At 42.5% G+C, this 15,788-nt stretch overlaps 2 protein-coding genes and 1 non-coding gene across 4 annotated transcripts in view; 2 read left to right on the forward strand and 1 right to left on the reverse strand.

The window, feature by feature from the left end:
- Nucleotides 1-228: 228 nt before the first annotated feature.
- LOC108857633 (40S ribosomal protein S14-2) overlaps nucleotides 229-15,788 on the forward strand; it is a 43,596-nt gene continuing 28,036 nt past the window's right edge. The window contains exons 1-6 of one of the 2 annotated variants that reach the window (XR_008934277.1): nucleotides 229-367; nucleotides 725-844; nucleotides 952-997; nucleotides 1,097-1,182; nucleotides 1,251-1,380; nucleotides 1,472-1,629. Coding sequence is in view for 1 of the 2 variants with exons in the window: in XM_018631637.2 (XP_018487139.1) it covers nucleotides 365-367; nucleotides 725-844; nucleotides 952-997; nucleotides 1,097-1,182; nucleotides 1,251-1,380; nucleotides 1,472-1,539 (453 nt within the window). In the remaining variant the exon portion in view is untranslated. Of the gene's footprint in view, nucleotides 368-724; nucleotides 845-951; nucleotides 998-1,096; nucleotides 1,183-1,250; nucleotides 1,381-1,471; nucleotides 1,798-15,788 lie in introns of those variants that run through there. The other variant, XM_018631637.2, reaches the window with a different exon arrangement.
- Nucleotides 8,602-9,279, reverse strand: LOC108858943 (uncharacterized). The gene has a single exon (XM_018632790.2). It carries the CDS (start codon nucleotides 9,238-9,240, stop codon nucleotides 8,602-8,604), a length of 639 nt encoding a protein of 212 aa, XP_018488292.1. The 5' UTR covers nucleotides 9,241-9,279.
- TRNAP-CGG (transfer RNA proline (anticodon CGG)) lies at nucleotides 10,971-11,042 on the forward strand. Its single transcript has one exon. It is a non-coding gene; the product is annotated as a tRNA-Pro (tRNA).

The following is a 15,788-nucleotide window of genomic DNA, read 5'->3' on the forward strand; positions in this document are numbered from 1 at the left end:
TTCTCGATTCTAATGATAGAGAACCTTATATAGTTTAACGACTTCAAATAAAATAAAGATTAAGCCCCCCCCCCCCCCCCCCCAAGTGTTCCTGTCTTGAAGATTCGTAAAAAGTTTGTTCTCATTTGTCGCCAATGGCTCTCTTCAACTTTTCTTAATTTCGCGTAGGATGGAAACGACGACGTTTAGTAATAAGGGCAATTACGTCAAATGCATCAGGGTTTTCAATGAAACCCTAATATATAAAATGGTGTTGTAGCGCCGAGTGTGCGTCTTTCTTGTTACCACTGCCTAGGTGCTTTCCAGAGACGCGCATCCACAAACCCTAAGCAAATCGTCTCCTCTCTCTCATCCATCTGTGAACATGGTAAGAACTGTGCGCTGATATCATTTCTTAGTTTCTCACATACTCTCTTGTTCAATCCGAGTTTCAAAGTTGTACGAGTTTCTGACTCAAAATGTGTTTGAGCTTATATATGAGAAACTGTTGGTTTGATCGTGTGTGGTCTGAACCACAGTGTAGAGTGTTGTAGTATGTATGTTTTTTTTTTTTTTTGTAGAATAGTGCTATTGAGAGTAGAGTGTGTTACGGTTTCTGAATCAAATAAATTTGGTTTAGTCTAGCTGCGGAACTGATTGTTTGTTGTCTGATTGAAATGATGGTGGTGTGTGTGTATATGTCATTGATCGTGTCCTGTCTTGTCTATTCTTTGGTTTTTATTAGTCGAGGAGAAAGACCAGAGAGCCCAAGGAGGAAACCGTCACTCTCGGACCTGCTGTTCGTGACGGAGAGCAAGTATTCGGTGTTGTTCACATCTTTGCTTCTTTCAATGACACTTTCATCGTAAGCTTTTCTTAGTTTGATTTTTTAATTATTAGTATAATTATTCTCTGCGGATTGAGTCAATTCGACTAATGATGTTTGTTGTTGTTTGGTAATTTTATTTGCAGCATGTGACTGATCTGTCCGGAAGAGAAACTCTCGTCCGTATCACCGGTATGCTCTCTTAGTAGTTCTTGTTGATGTTCGTATAGAGTAATCTGATTATGCGAAATGAATCCTTAATAAATACACTCTTTTTTTTTTGTTTGGCAGGTGGGATGAAGGTTAAGGCTGACCGTGATGAGTCTTCTCCTTATGCTGCTATGCTTGCAGCTCAAGATGTTGCTCAAAGATGCAAGGTCAGCAATCTGTTTTGGATTTATAATAATGCCCATTGTTGATCTTAATAATTAAATCTGTAATGCAGGAGCTTGGCATCACAGCCATGCACGTGAAGCTCCGTGCCACTGGAGGAAACAAAACCAAGACTCCAGGCCCTGGTGCTCAGTCTGCTCTCAGAGCCCTTGCTCGTTCTGGCATGAAGATTGGTCGTATTGGTAAGTAAACATAACAGCCGATTCTCTAGTTACTAACTGCCACTTTTGATTGTTCTGTCGACTGAGAGGAATCTTGAATGTTGTTTTGCAGAGGATGTGACTCCAATTCCCACCGACAGTACACGTAGAAAGGGTGGACGCAGAGGAAGAAGACTTTGATTTCCCAATGAGATTCGTCATCTTTCAGTTGTGCTCTTGACTCTTGTGAGGGCTACACACTTGCGAAGTTGGTTTTTGTCTCTCTCTCTCCAGTTTATCTTTCAAGTTGCTTCGTAAAAACACTATAAGCGGTCTTTCTTCGACTTTGTAAACTTTTGCATTTTGGAGTTTTGGGAATGAAAAAAAAGTGTTAGTGACTAATGACGATTGTGTTTATTGTTAATTGGCTATATATTTATATAGCTATTTTGCATTTTCTATACGAATCCCATAGGCTACTTCCTGGATGGATTGGTAAAATTAACAGTGAGACCCGACCCAGTTTAAGACAAAGAAGTTGCTTAGAAGGATTAAATTCCATACGAATGTTCGTTCACAAAATAATTGTTTGGCCTGGTAGAACTCTCTGCCCACTCTCTCAGTTTCGTAGTTGTTTCTGATAAGTTACACACTCTGTTTCATGAGCAGGCTTTTCAAAGTACGGCCCAATAATTATTTTTGTATTACCACTATATAAAGCAGAGACGACCTATTTAGCCACTTCTGTTTCAACTTGGTTGGTCTTTTCGGTGGCGGATTAAGAGAGATCCTAGTAAATGATCTTTGTGAAAACCCTAATAACCAAGACAGTTGCTCTCTAGGTCGAAAGCAGTGACACCGTCGACATTAATGCCAGAGCCAATATTCTTTTTTTTTTTTTTTTTTTTTGGCTCAACAACTACTTCTTATTACTTCCAAATCAAGTTCTTACAACCAAATTATCAGACTCTAAACAAGAAGACAACCAAGAAGGCGACATAGAATATAACTTGGGGACAAAGGACGTAAACGTAGAAGTCTCCCTTGCTATCCTATCCGCGGTTTTGTTACCACTCCGAGGATAATACACAACCGTGATCTCCTCCCTCATCGACATAAGTGCAGCTATCTCCTGGATGATGGGCTCCAACAGTGGCCAGGTTTCCTCCTCTCCATTTATCATCCTCATCAACTGAAGTGAATCGGTTTCAAACTGTACTCTGTCATATCCAAAACCTGTCACCGTTTGTAAAGCCCACCTCACTGCCTCTGCTTCCGCCTCTATAGCTGATCTCACTTCTGCCAGTTTCTTTGCACCAGCCCATATCAATCTCCCCCGATGATCACGTAGTATCCAACCAGCTCCACCATTTCGTTCTTCTTTAAACCACGCTGCATCTGAGTTACACTTCAGATACCTCTCCGCTGGTGGTTTCCATTTGACCTCCGGTTTTGGGGCTGTGGGCTCTTTAACCTCCTTCTCTTTCACCTCAGCTCTGCTAATCCACTCAAGCACATCCTCCCAAACCTTCCAGACCGTTAGGGCTGCATCATGATCGTTCCCTCTAAAGACGAAATCATTCCTGTTCTTCCATAACCTCCACATTAACCATGGCGCAAAGCTCTCTTCTACCTCTTCCAGTGGGTACTCTTTCTTTAGATTTAAGACCCAGTGGATATTGGCATACAGAGAGTCCGACCATACTCCAGCTGGAGGAATATGAACATTTGCCAAAGCCCAAACTAATCTGGCATAATGACACTTAAACAGCAGATGGTTTACGCTCTCCTCCTCATTTCCACATCTACTACACATCTTTTGTTTAGCTATGTGTCTGTGCACCATATTTAACGCCACCGGGAGTGCATTGTTGAGACATCGCCAAAGAAAGTGTTTAACTTTGGGACTAGTCTCCACCTTCCACACCTGCTGGTAAATGCTATCTAGACTTGGTTGGGTGACTTTTCTAGCTTCAGGTGCGCCTGTGACCTCATTCATTTGAACCCAATAGCCCGACTTAACAGTGTAGTGCCCTGTTTTAGTATAGTCCCAGGAGTAAGTATCCTTGCTTCTTTTTCCTGCTGGTCTTATTTTGATGATCTTTTCTTTGGTTCCTGCTGTAAACAGCCTCTCAATCTTCCCAACATCCCAATCTCGACCATTCTCACAAATCAACTCACTTACTCGCATATCAGAAGACAATGGTTCGCGGTTCTGACCTGGTACCAACCGTACAGACTGGATCATTGAAGCCGGTGTGTTTCCAATCCATCTTTCTTGCCATAGCTTCGTGTCTTTACCGTTCCCAATTACAACCCGGGCTCCTTGCTGAATGAGCTTCTGTGTTGCATGAATGCTGCGCCACGCATAAGAGGGTCGAGAACCCAGGTCTGCATTGAGGGGATCAGAGTTCCTAAAATATCTGCTCTTGAAAATCTTAGCCATTAGGGATTCTGGTTTTTTGATCATTCTCCAAAGCTGTTTCCCTAATAATGCCAGATTATAAGCTTCCAAGTCTTTAAAGCCCAATCCTCCAACTGCCTTCGGTTTACAAAGACTATCCCAACTTTTCCAGTGCATTCCTTTTGTTTCATGACCATTCCTCCACCAAAAATCAGCCATGAGTGACATAATCTGCTTGATAGTAGTCTTAGGTAAGAGGAAGCACGCCATTGTGTATGTTGGCATCGCCATTGCTACAGCCTTTAAGAGTACTTCTTTTCCTCCTGGAGATAGGAACTTAGACTGCCATCCATGGACTCTCTGGTTCAAATTCTCTTTGATATAACTCAGTAAGGATACCTTTGAACCTCCAAATGACTCCGGGAGTCCAAGATAGAGCCCATCGCCACCCACTGTCTCTATTTGTAGTTTCTGCAGAATCTCGTTTCTTCTATTTTCGGGAATATGCTTCCCAAAGTAGACACTCGACTTTTGGTAATTGATCTTCTGTCCTGAAGCCATACTGTAGACTCGGAGAATTTGTAAAATCTGCTCTAACTCCTCCTCAGATCCCTTACAATAGAGCATACTGTCATCTGCAAACAGAAGATGAGAGACCGGTGGGGCTCTTCTCGCCACTCTGAGTCCAGATATCTTCCCTGAATTTTCTGCGCGTCTCAGCATTTGCACTAGAACTTCAGTACACATCACAAAGAGGTAAGGTGATAGTGGATCACCTTGTCTCAACCCTCTTGATGGAACGATCCTGCCGAACGGGGAGCCATTAATGAGCACTTGGTAGTTCACTGAAGTCACACATGCCATAATCAGCCTCCTCCACTCTTCAGAGAAACCCATCGCCTTCATTGCTTTATTTAAGAAAGTCCACTCTACACGGTCATAAGCCTTAGATAAATCTGTTTTGATGGCAATGAACTCCGACGCACACTTATTGTCTGAGCTCAAAGCATGAAGGAGTTCATGTGCAATCAAGATATTATCAGAAATAAGACGGCCTTCGACGAAGGCAGCCTGTGTTTCTGAGACTACGCTGGGGAGGACCTTCTTCAATCTACTAGCCAACAGTTTTGATACTACCTTGTAGGCGACATTGCAGAGGCTAATAGGTCGGAAGTCACTCATCTTCTTCGCATTCAGCACCTTGGGGATCAAACATATGTTGGTTCCATTCATCCCGTCCTCAAGTTCTCCAGTGCTGAAGAACTTTTGCACCATAGTTGTAATGTCCAAGCCACTTGTATCCCAGAATTGTTGAAAGAAGTACCCGTTCATCCCGTCTGGACCAGGACACTTGGATGGGTTAATTGCGAACACTGCTTTTCTAACTTCCTCCTGCGATACCGGCTGCATTAGATGACTGTTCTGCTCCGCAGAGATCAGTTCTGGCATGTCCTGCCACTCGACCTCGTCCAAACCAACGTCTTCTGATGAGAACAGGGTCTTGAAATACTGCTCTGCTACTCTTCCTAGGTCCTCATCAGCGAACCATTCGGTCTCTTCCTCGTCGATCAGGCTTTTGATCCTATTCTGCGCTCTTCTGTTTTTGGTCACCGCATGGAAGAACTTCGTGTTCATATCTCCTGATCTCAGCCAGTTGATTCTGCTTTTGAGAAGCCAGAAAATCTCTTCATTGTGATATTCCTCTGCCAGCTCCTTTCGTAGCCTCTCGAGCTCTTCCTTTTGAAACAATTCCTGGCGGGTTGCCTCATCAATTTTGTAGCTCAGCTCCTGGATTCTCATGGCTGAACTTGGCTTTGCTTGTCGCTTCCATACAGATATAGCCTTTCGGCAAGTAGAGATCCTGCACATCAAACTTCCTTGGCCGCTGCTAGCTGCCCTCCAACCCCTTGTGACTGTCTCTACAAAACCCTCTCTTTTAACCATCCTATGATCGTACTTGAAGCTCGTGGGTTTCTTTTTCTGTAGACCATCCAGGGAGATGATGATCGGGCTATGGTCCGACTGCACTCTTGGTAGGTAGAAGGTTGTAGCGTGCGGGTGGGCTTCCAACCATTCTTGATTTGCTACCGCTCTGTCCAACCTACACTGCACCAATTCATTGTTCCTCTTTCCTGCCCAAGATAACGGATTACCTTTGTATTTAACATCCCATAGACCCCAGTTGAGTAGCATCTGCTTGAACTCCAAACCCTCTCGATCTGATCTGGCTACTCCACCTGATTTTTCTGACTGATCAATCACCTCGTTGAAGTCACCCATTAATACCCAGGCACCCTTCCTATTGGCTCCGATTCTCGAAATTCTTTCCCACACTTCACCTCTTTTACTTCTAACTGGATCGCCGTATACACAGGTGAGAAAGAACCAGAATCCTTGCCACCTTACTTGCAGATCAATCACCCTTTTATTCGCTTGAAGGACTTCAACTTCACAAGAATTCCTCCACATAACCGCTAAACCTCCACTCTTTCCCCTGGCATCTATAGTGACAAGATCATGAAAGCCCAACTTCCCAACTATAGATTCCAGGTAACCTCTCCTACTTTTGGTCTCACTGAGGAATATTATCTCAGGCGAATACTGACCATGTATTCCCTGTAGATGTCGAACTGTCGGGGTATTCCCCAGCCCCTGACAGTTCCAGCTCAGGATCCTCATATTGACCTCGAAGGGTTGGTATTACCCATCAACCCTTCTTTAGTCTGTGCTCCACTTGCCAATGCTATCCTACGGACAGAATGGTTTGGGAAATGCGCTGCTCCAAGAGCAGAATGAACTGGTGTGAAAGCTGCTACACGAGCAGAATGTTTGCCCTCCAAAGGGGTACTGCAGTCAGATACTTCAGTCGTCACCCCCAGTCGTTGAAAAACCGATGGACCCAGCGGATCCTTTTCTGTTGAAGTCTTCCTAGCCTTCTTAGATTGTCTCTCACCACTGCTGTTCTGTCTCCTTCTCTTTGAGGGCTGTGAGTCTTCCACGGTTCTGACATTGACTGGAGTTGAGAATCTCAAGCTCCCTAGTCGTTCAAAGACTGAAGGAGGGCTGCGGCTGCCTTTGCTTGATTTACCATCATGTCTCTCCCCCGAGGATGTTCCACTAAGTTTCAGGCGAAGGTCCTGCGAGGAGGTGTTATCTGCTCTGCTTCCCCTGCTTCCTTTTGAACCCCACTCTTTCTCAAAACCTCCCAATCTGTTGAAAACTGAGTCTGCTTCAGCAGGTTCCACCCCTTGTTCTTTCCTTCCCAGTCTTTCAGTAGCACTTTTATTTCCACTCGTTCCACCAGAGCTTCTGGTATTTGCAATAGATTCTTCAGTGCTTCTCGTCTTTTCCGTTCCTCCCTTTCCTTTTATCGGTTGCCAGACTAGTTGGGGTGTTGAGCTGACTCGTTTCCCTCTTCTCTTCTCCTCTTGAAGTTGTTCCTTCTCTTTTCCACTTCTTCGACTTAGTGAGGCTTGAGTACTTCTGGCTGGTTGGGAGCTTCTGGAGCCTCCTTCCTTTGAAGGACCTTTACTTAGGCGTTCCTTAGCTAAGGATTCTTTCTCCTTCAGTTTCTTTCTAAGGTTAGGCTCCTTCCTCTTTTCCTTCTCCTCCCTTACTCCCACCTCATTACTCATGATCTGTAAGGGGCACTTAGATTGATCATGTGTGAGTCTCTTACATGTGTAGCAAACTTTGAGAAGTTTTTCGTACTCCAGCTCCGTGGGGTATGTGGCCCCAGATTTCAGTCTCGCAATCCTTCTGAACTGTAATGGTTCGTCTGAGTTGACAGTAATCATAGCTCTCACATACTCGATGGAGTTAGAGTTCTTAGCGTGAAGCTCTACTTTATCTACTTCCCCCAGTGGCCCTAGTAGAGTATCGATTACTTCCTTCTTCAGCATCTGTATAGGGAGACCTCTCACTCTAACCCAGAAAGTTATCTTCTTCAAGTAGTCTTCTGATGGGTTCGGGCTCCATTGGTCCAAGACCACAATCCAACCATTGACAAACCAGGGCCCTTTGTTGAGGACATATTGGAGGTCTGTATCTGATCTGAAACTGAACTGGACCTTGTCCTCTCCTACTATCCTCCCCTGTGTTCTATCCTCTAGCCCCCAGATTGGTGGTAGCGCCTTAATCAGACCTCCCACCTTATGGGCATGAGGGTTCAAGCAACGAACAATGACACTCAACCGGTTCTCTTCTATTAGATCCTCCAGCTCCAGCTCTGGGATATCCACCATTTCACCTTCATCGAGAAGCTCTAATTCCTTCAGCTCCTCCATGAGAGAGGGCTCTTTCTTCTTCTTGAAACGATTCATCATCGCGAAGCCACAAGGACTTAATGAAAGCTTGCTTTTGGATCTGCTTCTCTCGATACGGCGCACCAAGAGAAATCGCAAAGCTACTGGACCGCCTTAACTCCCCATCTCTTCTTAACGAAAGGTATCAGCTTTGGTTAATGGGGGTTTATGCGGAGAGATTCAGCTTAGCACCGGAGGGAGATGGCACTAGCTAAAGACCGTACGCGGCTGGATCTACTGGAATAGGTCTCGAACTGTTGTCTGAGCTTGAATCGCCGCCGTCATCGCCCTTTAGGGTTCTCCCTATTGATATGCCAGAGCCAATATTCAAGCCGAGTAAGTATTTTTTACTAGGAGTGGACACAATCACTTGCTACTCAGCTCGTATTTCTTACTTGGTCCGTAATCGAGTATTCGTCTTAATAGTGGTATTAAACGTTTGGTTCACGATGATGTTATATTGATTACAGTTTTCAAATTTCCAATAAGGATGTGTATGACTAATTTTATAGCAGTCAATGATGTAATTCCATTAAGAAAAATTAAGCAAGAGAACTAAGCAGGAAGAGGGGAAACCCTGGAATTTATAGAGAATTCCTCACTGGGGAAATTATAAAAACAGATAAAAGGGCCGAACATCCAGTAAACTCCAGCAAAGATCATAGCCACGCTCAAACTAGGGCGGTAAATAAAAATATAAACGCCAAAAAGCCAAGACAACCAACCGCAAAGAAGCGTGATATAAGCATGTTTCATATCCATCCTAAACTTATCCGATAGCTGAATCAGACCTGTCCCACCGGTGAACAACGATATGGTGAATAACGACATGTATAACGTAAGGTCATGATCCACCAAAACGGAATACATTGCCGAAGATGTCATTAACACCAATATGGCAAGCTCCGCAAAAACAACCTGAGGAATCTTCTCTTTTTTTGTAGTAAAATCCTTGTACCAACTAGTGGAGGGAGGATCGGTGAATAAGAGATGCCTGAGTACCGTCACTGCATAGAATGTTGTGGCACTCACCGCGCCGTCCCTGAGGAAACGAGACAATGCTGGTGACTTTCCCCCAGGTGGCCACAGAAGATTGAGTGATATGGAGAGGCCAAAGACCGAGAGTAGAGTCATTACGTACCATATTCCTCTGTATACAATCACATCTCTTCTACTCATTTCAGTCGTCTCCATATATATTATCTACTCTCTTCTCTTTTCGTTTTTTTTTCTTTTTATCCTAGCCCTTGTTATACATGTATATATATATAGTAATAGGCCGTGGCGAGGTAGGAACTGAATTAGGGTTATTGAGGGGTTTTAGATTATGCAGTACTAAAAGATCTTCACAATCACAACTGGTAAATAAATCATAACTACCTTAATCAATAGACTTATCAGTTTGATTATTCGGAGAATTAAAGACTTCCAAGAGGATCTTTCGATGATCACAAATTAGAGGTTAACCAAAACAATTAACAAATTTATTTACCAAGTCATTATAATGCCAAGGAAAAAAAAAGGGAAAATCTTATAGAAAATCCGGAACGGGTATTAACACAGAAAGCAGAATCTCTGCCTAGGTACTTTTGATTACGTCAGACAATTGTGCGGTTTGGTTGAGAAGAATCTCTCTTTAATGTATTTTTGTTGAGGATGTTACTCCAATTCCCACCGACAGTACACGTAGAAAGGGTGGACGAAGAGCCTCATCATAGTTCAGTTGTGCCCTTGACTCTTGTAGTTTCTTGAGTACACTTCGAAGTTAGGTTTGTCTTCTCTCACCAATTTATCTTTTAAGCTGCTTCGAGAACTTTATAAGCTTGTCTTTCTTCAACTTTGTAACTTTTGCATTTGGAGTTTTGGTAATGAGAAAAAAAATGACAATCACGTTGTGTTATTGTTATCGCCATGTTGGATTCTCTTCTCTGGCTTTATTAACTTCATCCAGTGCAATTTTGATAGTCATTAATCTAATCTAATAACAATCTATAGGTTTAAGTCTGACCGAAACATTAAATTCAAAAGGTTTACGTAAAAGTTTTTTGACAACATTGATTATGTTTCTTTTGACCGAATGAATTTGAAATCGACTCTAAAAACTTTAAATGACTTCCAAGCTGTTTGTGAAATGTAGGGGTGGGCACTTCGGTTATTTTATTGGTTCGATTCGGGTTCGGTTCGGTTTGGTTAATTCGATTCAATGATTTATCCAACCAAAGTAAACCATAGTTAGTTCAGTTTGGATCAGTTTCGGTTCGGTTTGAACTCAGTTCGGTTTGAATTCAGTTCGGTTTTAAAACACAGACGCATGGTCATAAAATCATCGTGTTGACGATTATAAAAAACTAAATTATGTTGACTAAATTTAATATAAAACCGAAAAAACATTTAGAAACACAAAACATTTATAAGAGCACAATCAAATCAAAGTTAACTATAATAAATAGAAAATTAAAAAATATCGTTAATAATACCTCTACAAAATAAACTATGTAAACTAAATATAATGTAAAACTGAAACAAAAACTTTAACAAACTACAAAATGTTTATAAGAACACAATCAAACAAAAATTAATTAAAGTAAATAGGAAACTAAAAAAAAATCCTTAATAAAATTAACAATAACTTTAGTCTTAGAATTTTAGTATATTGTATATTGCTAATATGCACATTGGTTATGGGTTCGATTTAGTTTGGTTCGGTTCAACGTGGTTCTGTTTGGATCGGGTTTGGTTCGGTTGGTTCGGGTTGGGAAAATCTTAAACCTAACTGTTTGATAATAGACTTTGGTTCGGTTCGAATCGGTTTCGGTTCGGTTTGTTCGGTTCGATGGGTTCGGTTCGGTTTTATTTCCTACCCCTAGTGAAATGCAATTAGGAGAACGTAGATTAAATACTTTATGTCTCTACTAGTTCAAGAAGGGTGTTTGGTCTAGTGGTATGATTCTCGCTTCGGGTGCGAGAGGTCCCGAGTTCGATTCTCGGAATACCCCATAATTTTGTTTTTATTAGGTTGAAGGCTTTTGGGCCTCCAACCAGTGAACAATGGGCTTCCATAAACGACGACGTCTGAGCCTCTCAGGATTTTCAGCTCCACTTCCTATTCTCTCGCTCTGTTGAGTTCTGAGCTGAGAAAAACCCTAAATCTATTGTAAAGGTTTCAACGTGACTCTTAAAAAATGCAATGGTCAGAACAATGGCTAGTGACGAGCATGTTTTAGTAATCAATGACTCTTAAACAATGCAGTGGTCATAAACTAATTAAGTGTCTACTTTTGCTAGTCTCAAATCAATGTGAACATGGTGTTTGTGTGCTGACGAAGATTCGTTTACAATACCCCTGGGATTATGATTCTCTTAAAAATGCAAAATGACAATGACTAGTGAGTCGTGACGAGTATGTTTTAGTTATCAATGGCTCTTAAACAATGCGATGGTCAGAAACTAATCAAGCGTCTACTTCTACTAGTCTCAGATCAGTGTGAACAAGGTGTGTGTGCTGACGAAGATTCCTTTACAATACCCCTTGGGAGATTAAGATAACTAATCTGCATTACCAACATAAAAGTCCTTTTAAATTATTAGCAAAGACGGTGTTTATAAAATTTCTAATTTTCTGACCAAAACGAATATTAAATGCTGATTAGTGCATAAATATACATGCATGTTGAGTCTTACAATATGCCTTATTATGATGTGTATATGTTTTGTCAGTCATCTTTCCAGCCATGTGGAACACAGAATATATTTGTTCCTATGATATGTGAGTATATGTCGGGTAAATTGATGGTACTTCACGTTTTTAATGAATATAATTCCTATGATATTTGAGTATATGTCGGTCAAATTGATGGTACTTCCCGTTTTTAATGAATATAATACGTTCAAATTTTCTCGTATTAATTACAAGAAAATGAAATTGACTTAATCTCAAAGTCTCTAGTGGTCCGTGAGCCTTGCTTCTCGACGCATTCGAGTTTCACTTTTTTTGTTTACTCTCTTATGTTGTATGTTCTTAGAAATATGATTAATTATCTCTCCTATTTTAGTCGGAATGTTTGAATTTCTTAAAAAGAAATATATTAAAAAGACTAAAAAGCGTCTGCTTCTCTTCCTAAGTTTATCAGGCAACTTCATTGGAGTATCTTAATTGAATATCTATTTTTTTAAGTTTGAACAGTGAAAAATGGAAAAAGGTGGAGAGAAGTGAAGAAAAAGCTGTTTGTACCCATTCTAAAAAAACTAGATATTCACTGTGTATGTGTTTATTTATTAATGGTTTAATTTTTTTTTTTGTAGTTTAAATTTTACTCCTCCGTTCCCTTTTAAAAGACGTTTCGGAAAGAAAAAATGTTGGAACGCCAATACAAATGATACTTGATAGCGAAGGTTTGGAACGCCAATACAAATGATACTGTAGATTCTCGCCTTGCGGCCTACAGACGCGCCATATCAGCCTCGACAAGAGCACACTACACTAATAGTAAAGAGGCGATCTCCCGCTTTAAGAAGGATCTGGACGCTGCAATGTCGGACCCCCAAGGCAACGATGCGCTTATATCAGCACTGAACTTCAAGCTTATGGCTGCATACAAAGCGGAAGAAGAATTCTGGAGACAGCGGAGCAGAATAATGTGGCTAGCCTTGAGAGATAAGAACTCTGGTTATTTTCATGCAGTAGCCAAGGGTCGGAGAGCCCGCAATAGAATGTCTGTGATAGAAGACCCTAATGGTACAACATACTATGAAGAAGAACAGATTGCACGCCAAATATCGAACTACTTCTCAGACATCTTCTCCTCGGAAAGCAACAATTCCACCTCAGAAACTACTAGCGAGATAGTGATTTCGGCGATCACTCCAGGTATCTCAGCTGCCACAAATGAGAGCCTAGCTGCTATACCTATGGGAAAGGAAGTCAAACATGCCTTATTTCTTATCCACCCGGATAAAGCCCCAGGCCCGGATGGCTTCTCAGCAAGCTTCTTTCATGCTAACTGGGATACTGTTGGACAGGTTCTAATCTCGGAAGTGCAGGCTTTCTTTCGAACAGGGTGGCTCCCGCCTGTCACCAACGCTACTTTTGTCAGGCTCATACCAAAGATCACAGGAGCCAAGCTGGTCGCTGACTATCGTCCTATAGCTCTCTGCAACGTAGCCTACAAAGTGATCACAAAGCTAATCATGCTCAGACTCAAACCGATTCTTCAAGATATTATCTCCGAAACCCAATCAGCTTTTGTCCCGGGAAGAGCCATATCCGACAATGTACTCATAACCCATGAAATCCTTCATTCTCTCAAGATATCGGAGGCCGAGATCCGATGCTCTATGGCTGTGAAGACGGATATGAGTAAAGCATACGATCGACTCGAGTGGCGTTTTATCGAGGTGGTTCTGTTACCGTTTGGCTTCTCAGCATCCTTTGTGAATCTGATCATGCAGTGTGTGACTTCAGTGTCCTACTCCTTTCTGATCAATGATTCAGTACACGGTGAGGTCTTACCATCCAGAGGAATACGGCAAGGAGACCCGCTGTCTCCATACCTGTTTATTTTCTGCGGAGAAGTCCTCTCCGGGCTGTGCAAAAGAGCTCAACGCAGCGGCCACCTATCAGGACTGAGAGTGGAAACTCCGGCTCCAAGGATTAATCACCTTTTATTTGCAGATGACACTATGTTCTTCATGAATACAGATGAAGTCAGCTGTGCTACGCTTCTGGATATCTTACAAAAGTATAGAGTGTCGTCGGGATAACTGATAAATGCTTCCAAATCATCTATTTCTTTCTCAGCTAAGACCCCGCAGGTAATACGGGAACGTGTTAAATCATACCTCGGGATTGAGAAGGAAGGAGGGGTTGGAAAGTATCTTGGACTCCCGGAACTGTTCGGTCGACGTAAGAAAGATCTATTTACGGGTATTGTAGACCGCATAAGGCAAAAGGCAGTGTGTTGGTCATCACGGCAACTATCTCCTGCAGGTAAACTGGTCATGTTAAAAGCGGTACTCACTGCTATTCCAGCTTATGCTATGACCTGTTTTCAACTACCGGTGAACCTTTGCAATAGGATTCAATCTGCCCTCACAAGATTTTGGTGGGATGCATCTCCGGAGGTTAAGAAAATGTGTTGGGTTGCTTGGGACAAGATCACAGCACCCAAAGATTTGGGAGGCTTGGGAGTCCGAGATATACAAGTCTTCAACACGGCTCTTTTGGCAAAGCAGGCTTGGCGAATCGTATCAAAACCAGACTGCTTATTGGCCAAGGTTCTCAGAGGTAAATACTGCAACAAGGAATCGTTCCTCTTGGTGAAAGCTCCAAAGGCTGCATCCCATGGATGGCGGGGAATATTGGCTGGTAGAGATCTCCTGATTACTAACCTAAGCAAAGGCATAGGAGATGGAGAAAGCACTAGACTATGGAAGGATCCTTGGCTCAGTTTTCAGACTCCGGTTAGACCCATAGGACCAGCTAAAGAGGAACATCAAGATCTCGTAGTAGCTGACCTCCTTTGTCGAGGAAGCGCTGAATGGAATCTGCAGAGAATCATGGAGGTCATCCCGCAGCATTTACCGGACATTCTACGTATCAAACCGAGTGTTTTGGGTTTCTCAGACTCTTATGTCTGGTTAGCATCACGTTCGGGTATCTACTCGGTCAAGTCGGGTTATTTTGTTGCTACAGCGACGGATATTTTGACCAACACAAACCCGGAGGGAGCTCAACCGGATCAGAAACTATTTAAATCCATCTGGGCCAGCAAAGTGTCACCAAAGCTTCATCTTTCCTCTGGAAAATTAATCAAGGAGCCATAGCAATTGGGGAGAACCTAGCAAAGAGGGGACTTATCAACAACATCACTTGTCGGCATTGTGGTGTTCTAGAAACCGCAGATCATGTATTTCTGCACTGCACCTTCACGAGACAAGTCTGGGCTTCACATATCTGGTCGTCAGGCTTTAATCCAGCACTTTGTGAATCCTTTGCTGAAGCGTTCTTATGCTCCACAGTGGCTCCTAATCTCCCACCGCTAGGTGTAGCAACTAATCTCTTTCCTTGGATTTGTTGGGGCATCTGGACAGCTAGGAACTATTTCCTCTTCGAAAACAGAGTTTTCACGCCAGCTGAGGTTGTTTCGAATGCAATTCGAATGGCTAGAGAGTGGGGCCTCGCACAAACCCACACAACCTCAACACGACCTTCTCTGCATCGTCATACTCCAACGCTAATTTCCTCTGCTACTAGTATCTGTTTTACTGATGCGGCTTGGCATGTTGAAACAAACAGAGCAGGCTGTGGATGGCTAATTAAAGATCATGGTGGCGTCTGCCTAGCACATGGTATTTGTTCTTTCAACGACACATCCTCAGCATTGGTGGTTGAAGCTCTTGCAGTCCGATCAGCACTCCTCAACGCCCTCGAGTTGGGCATCTCAAGAATCTGTATCAATACAGATTGTCAAGCACTTGTTGTTATTATCTCCTCGAACCATCACCCGGTGGATCTCCACGGAATCATTCGGGATATCGAGCATCTATCTTCTTCCTTTGACTGTATTTTTTTTGCTTTATTTCCAGAAACTTGAATTGTGTGGCTGACTCCCTTGCAAAGACTGCTTTGTACTCTCCCTCCACCAACTAAGTTTACTAGTTGGATGGTTTTATAATATCTCAGTGTTCAAAAAAAAAAAAAAAATGTTCCAATATAGTTGTCGTTTTCCATAAAACAATACAAA

This window comes from Raphanus sativus, chromosome 5 (assembly GCF_000801105.2).
Source record: "Raphanus sativus cultivar WK10039 chromosome 5, ASM80110v3, whole genome shotgun sequence".
In the NCBI taxonomy this organism is placed as follows: Eukaryota; Viridiplantae; Streptophyta; class Magnoliopsida; order Brassicales; family Brassicaceae; genus Raphanus; species Raphanus sativus.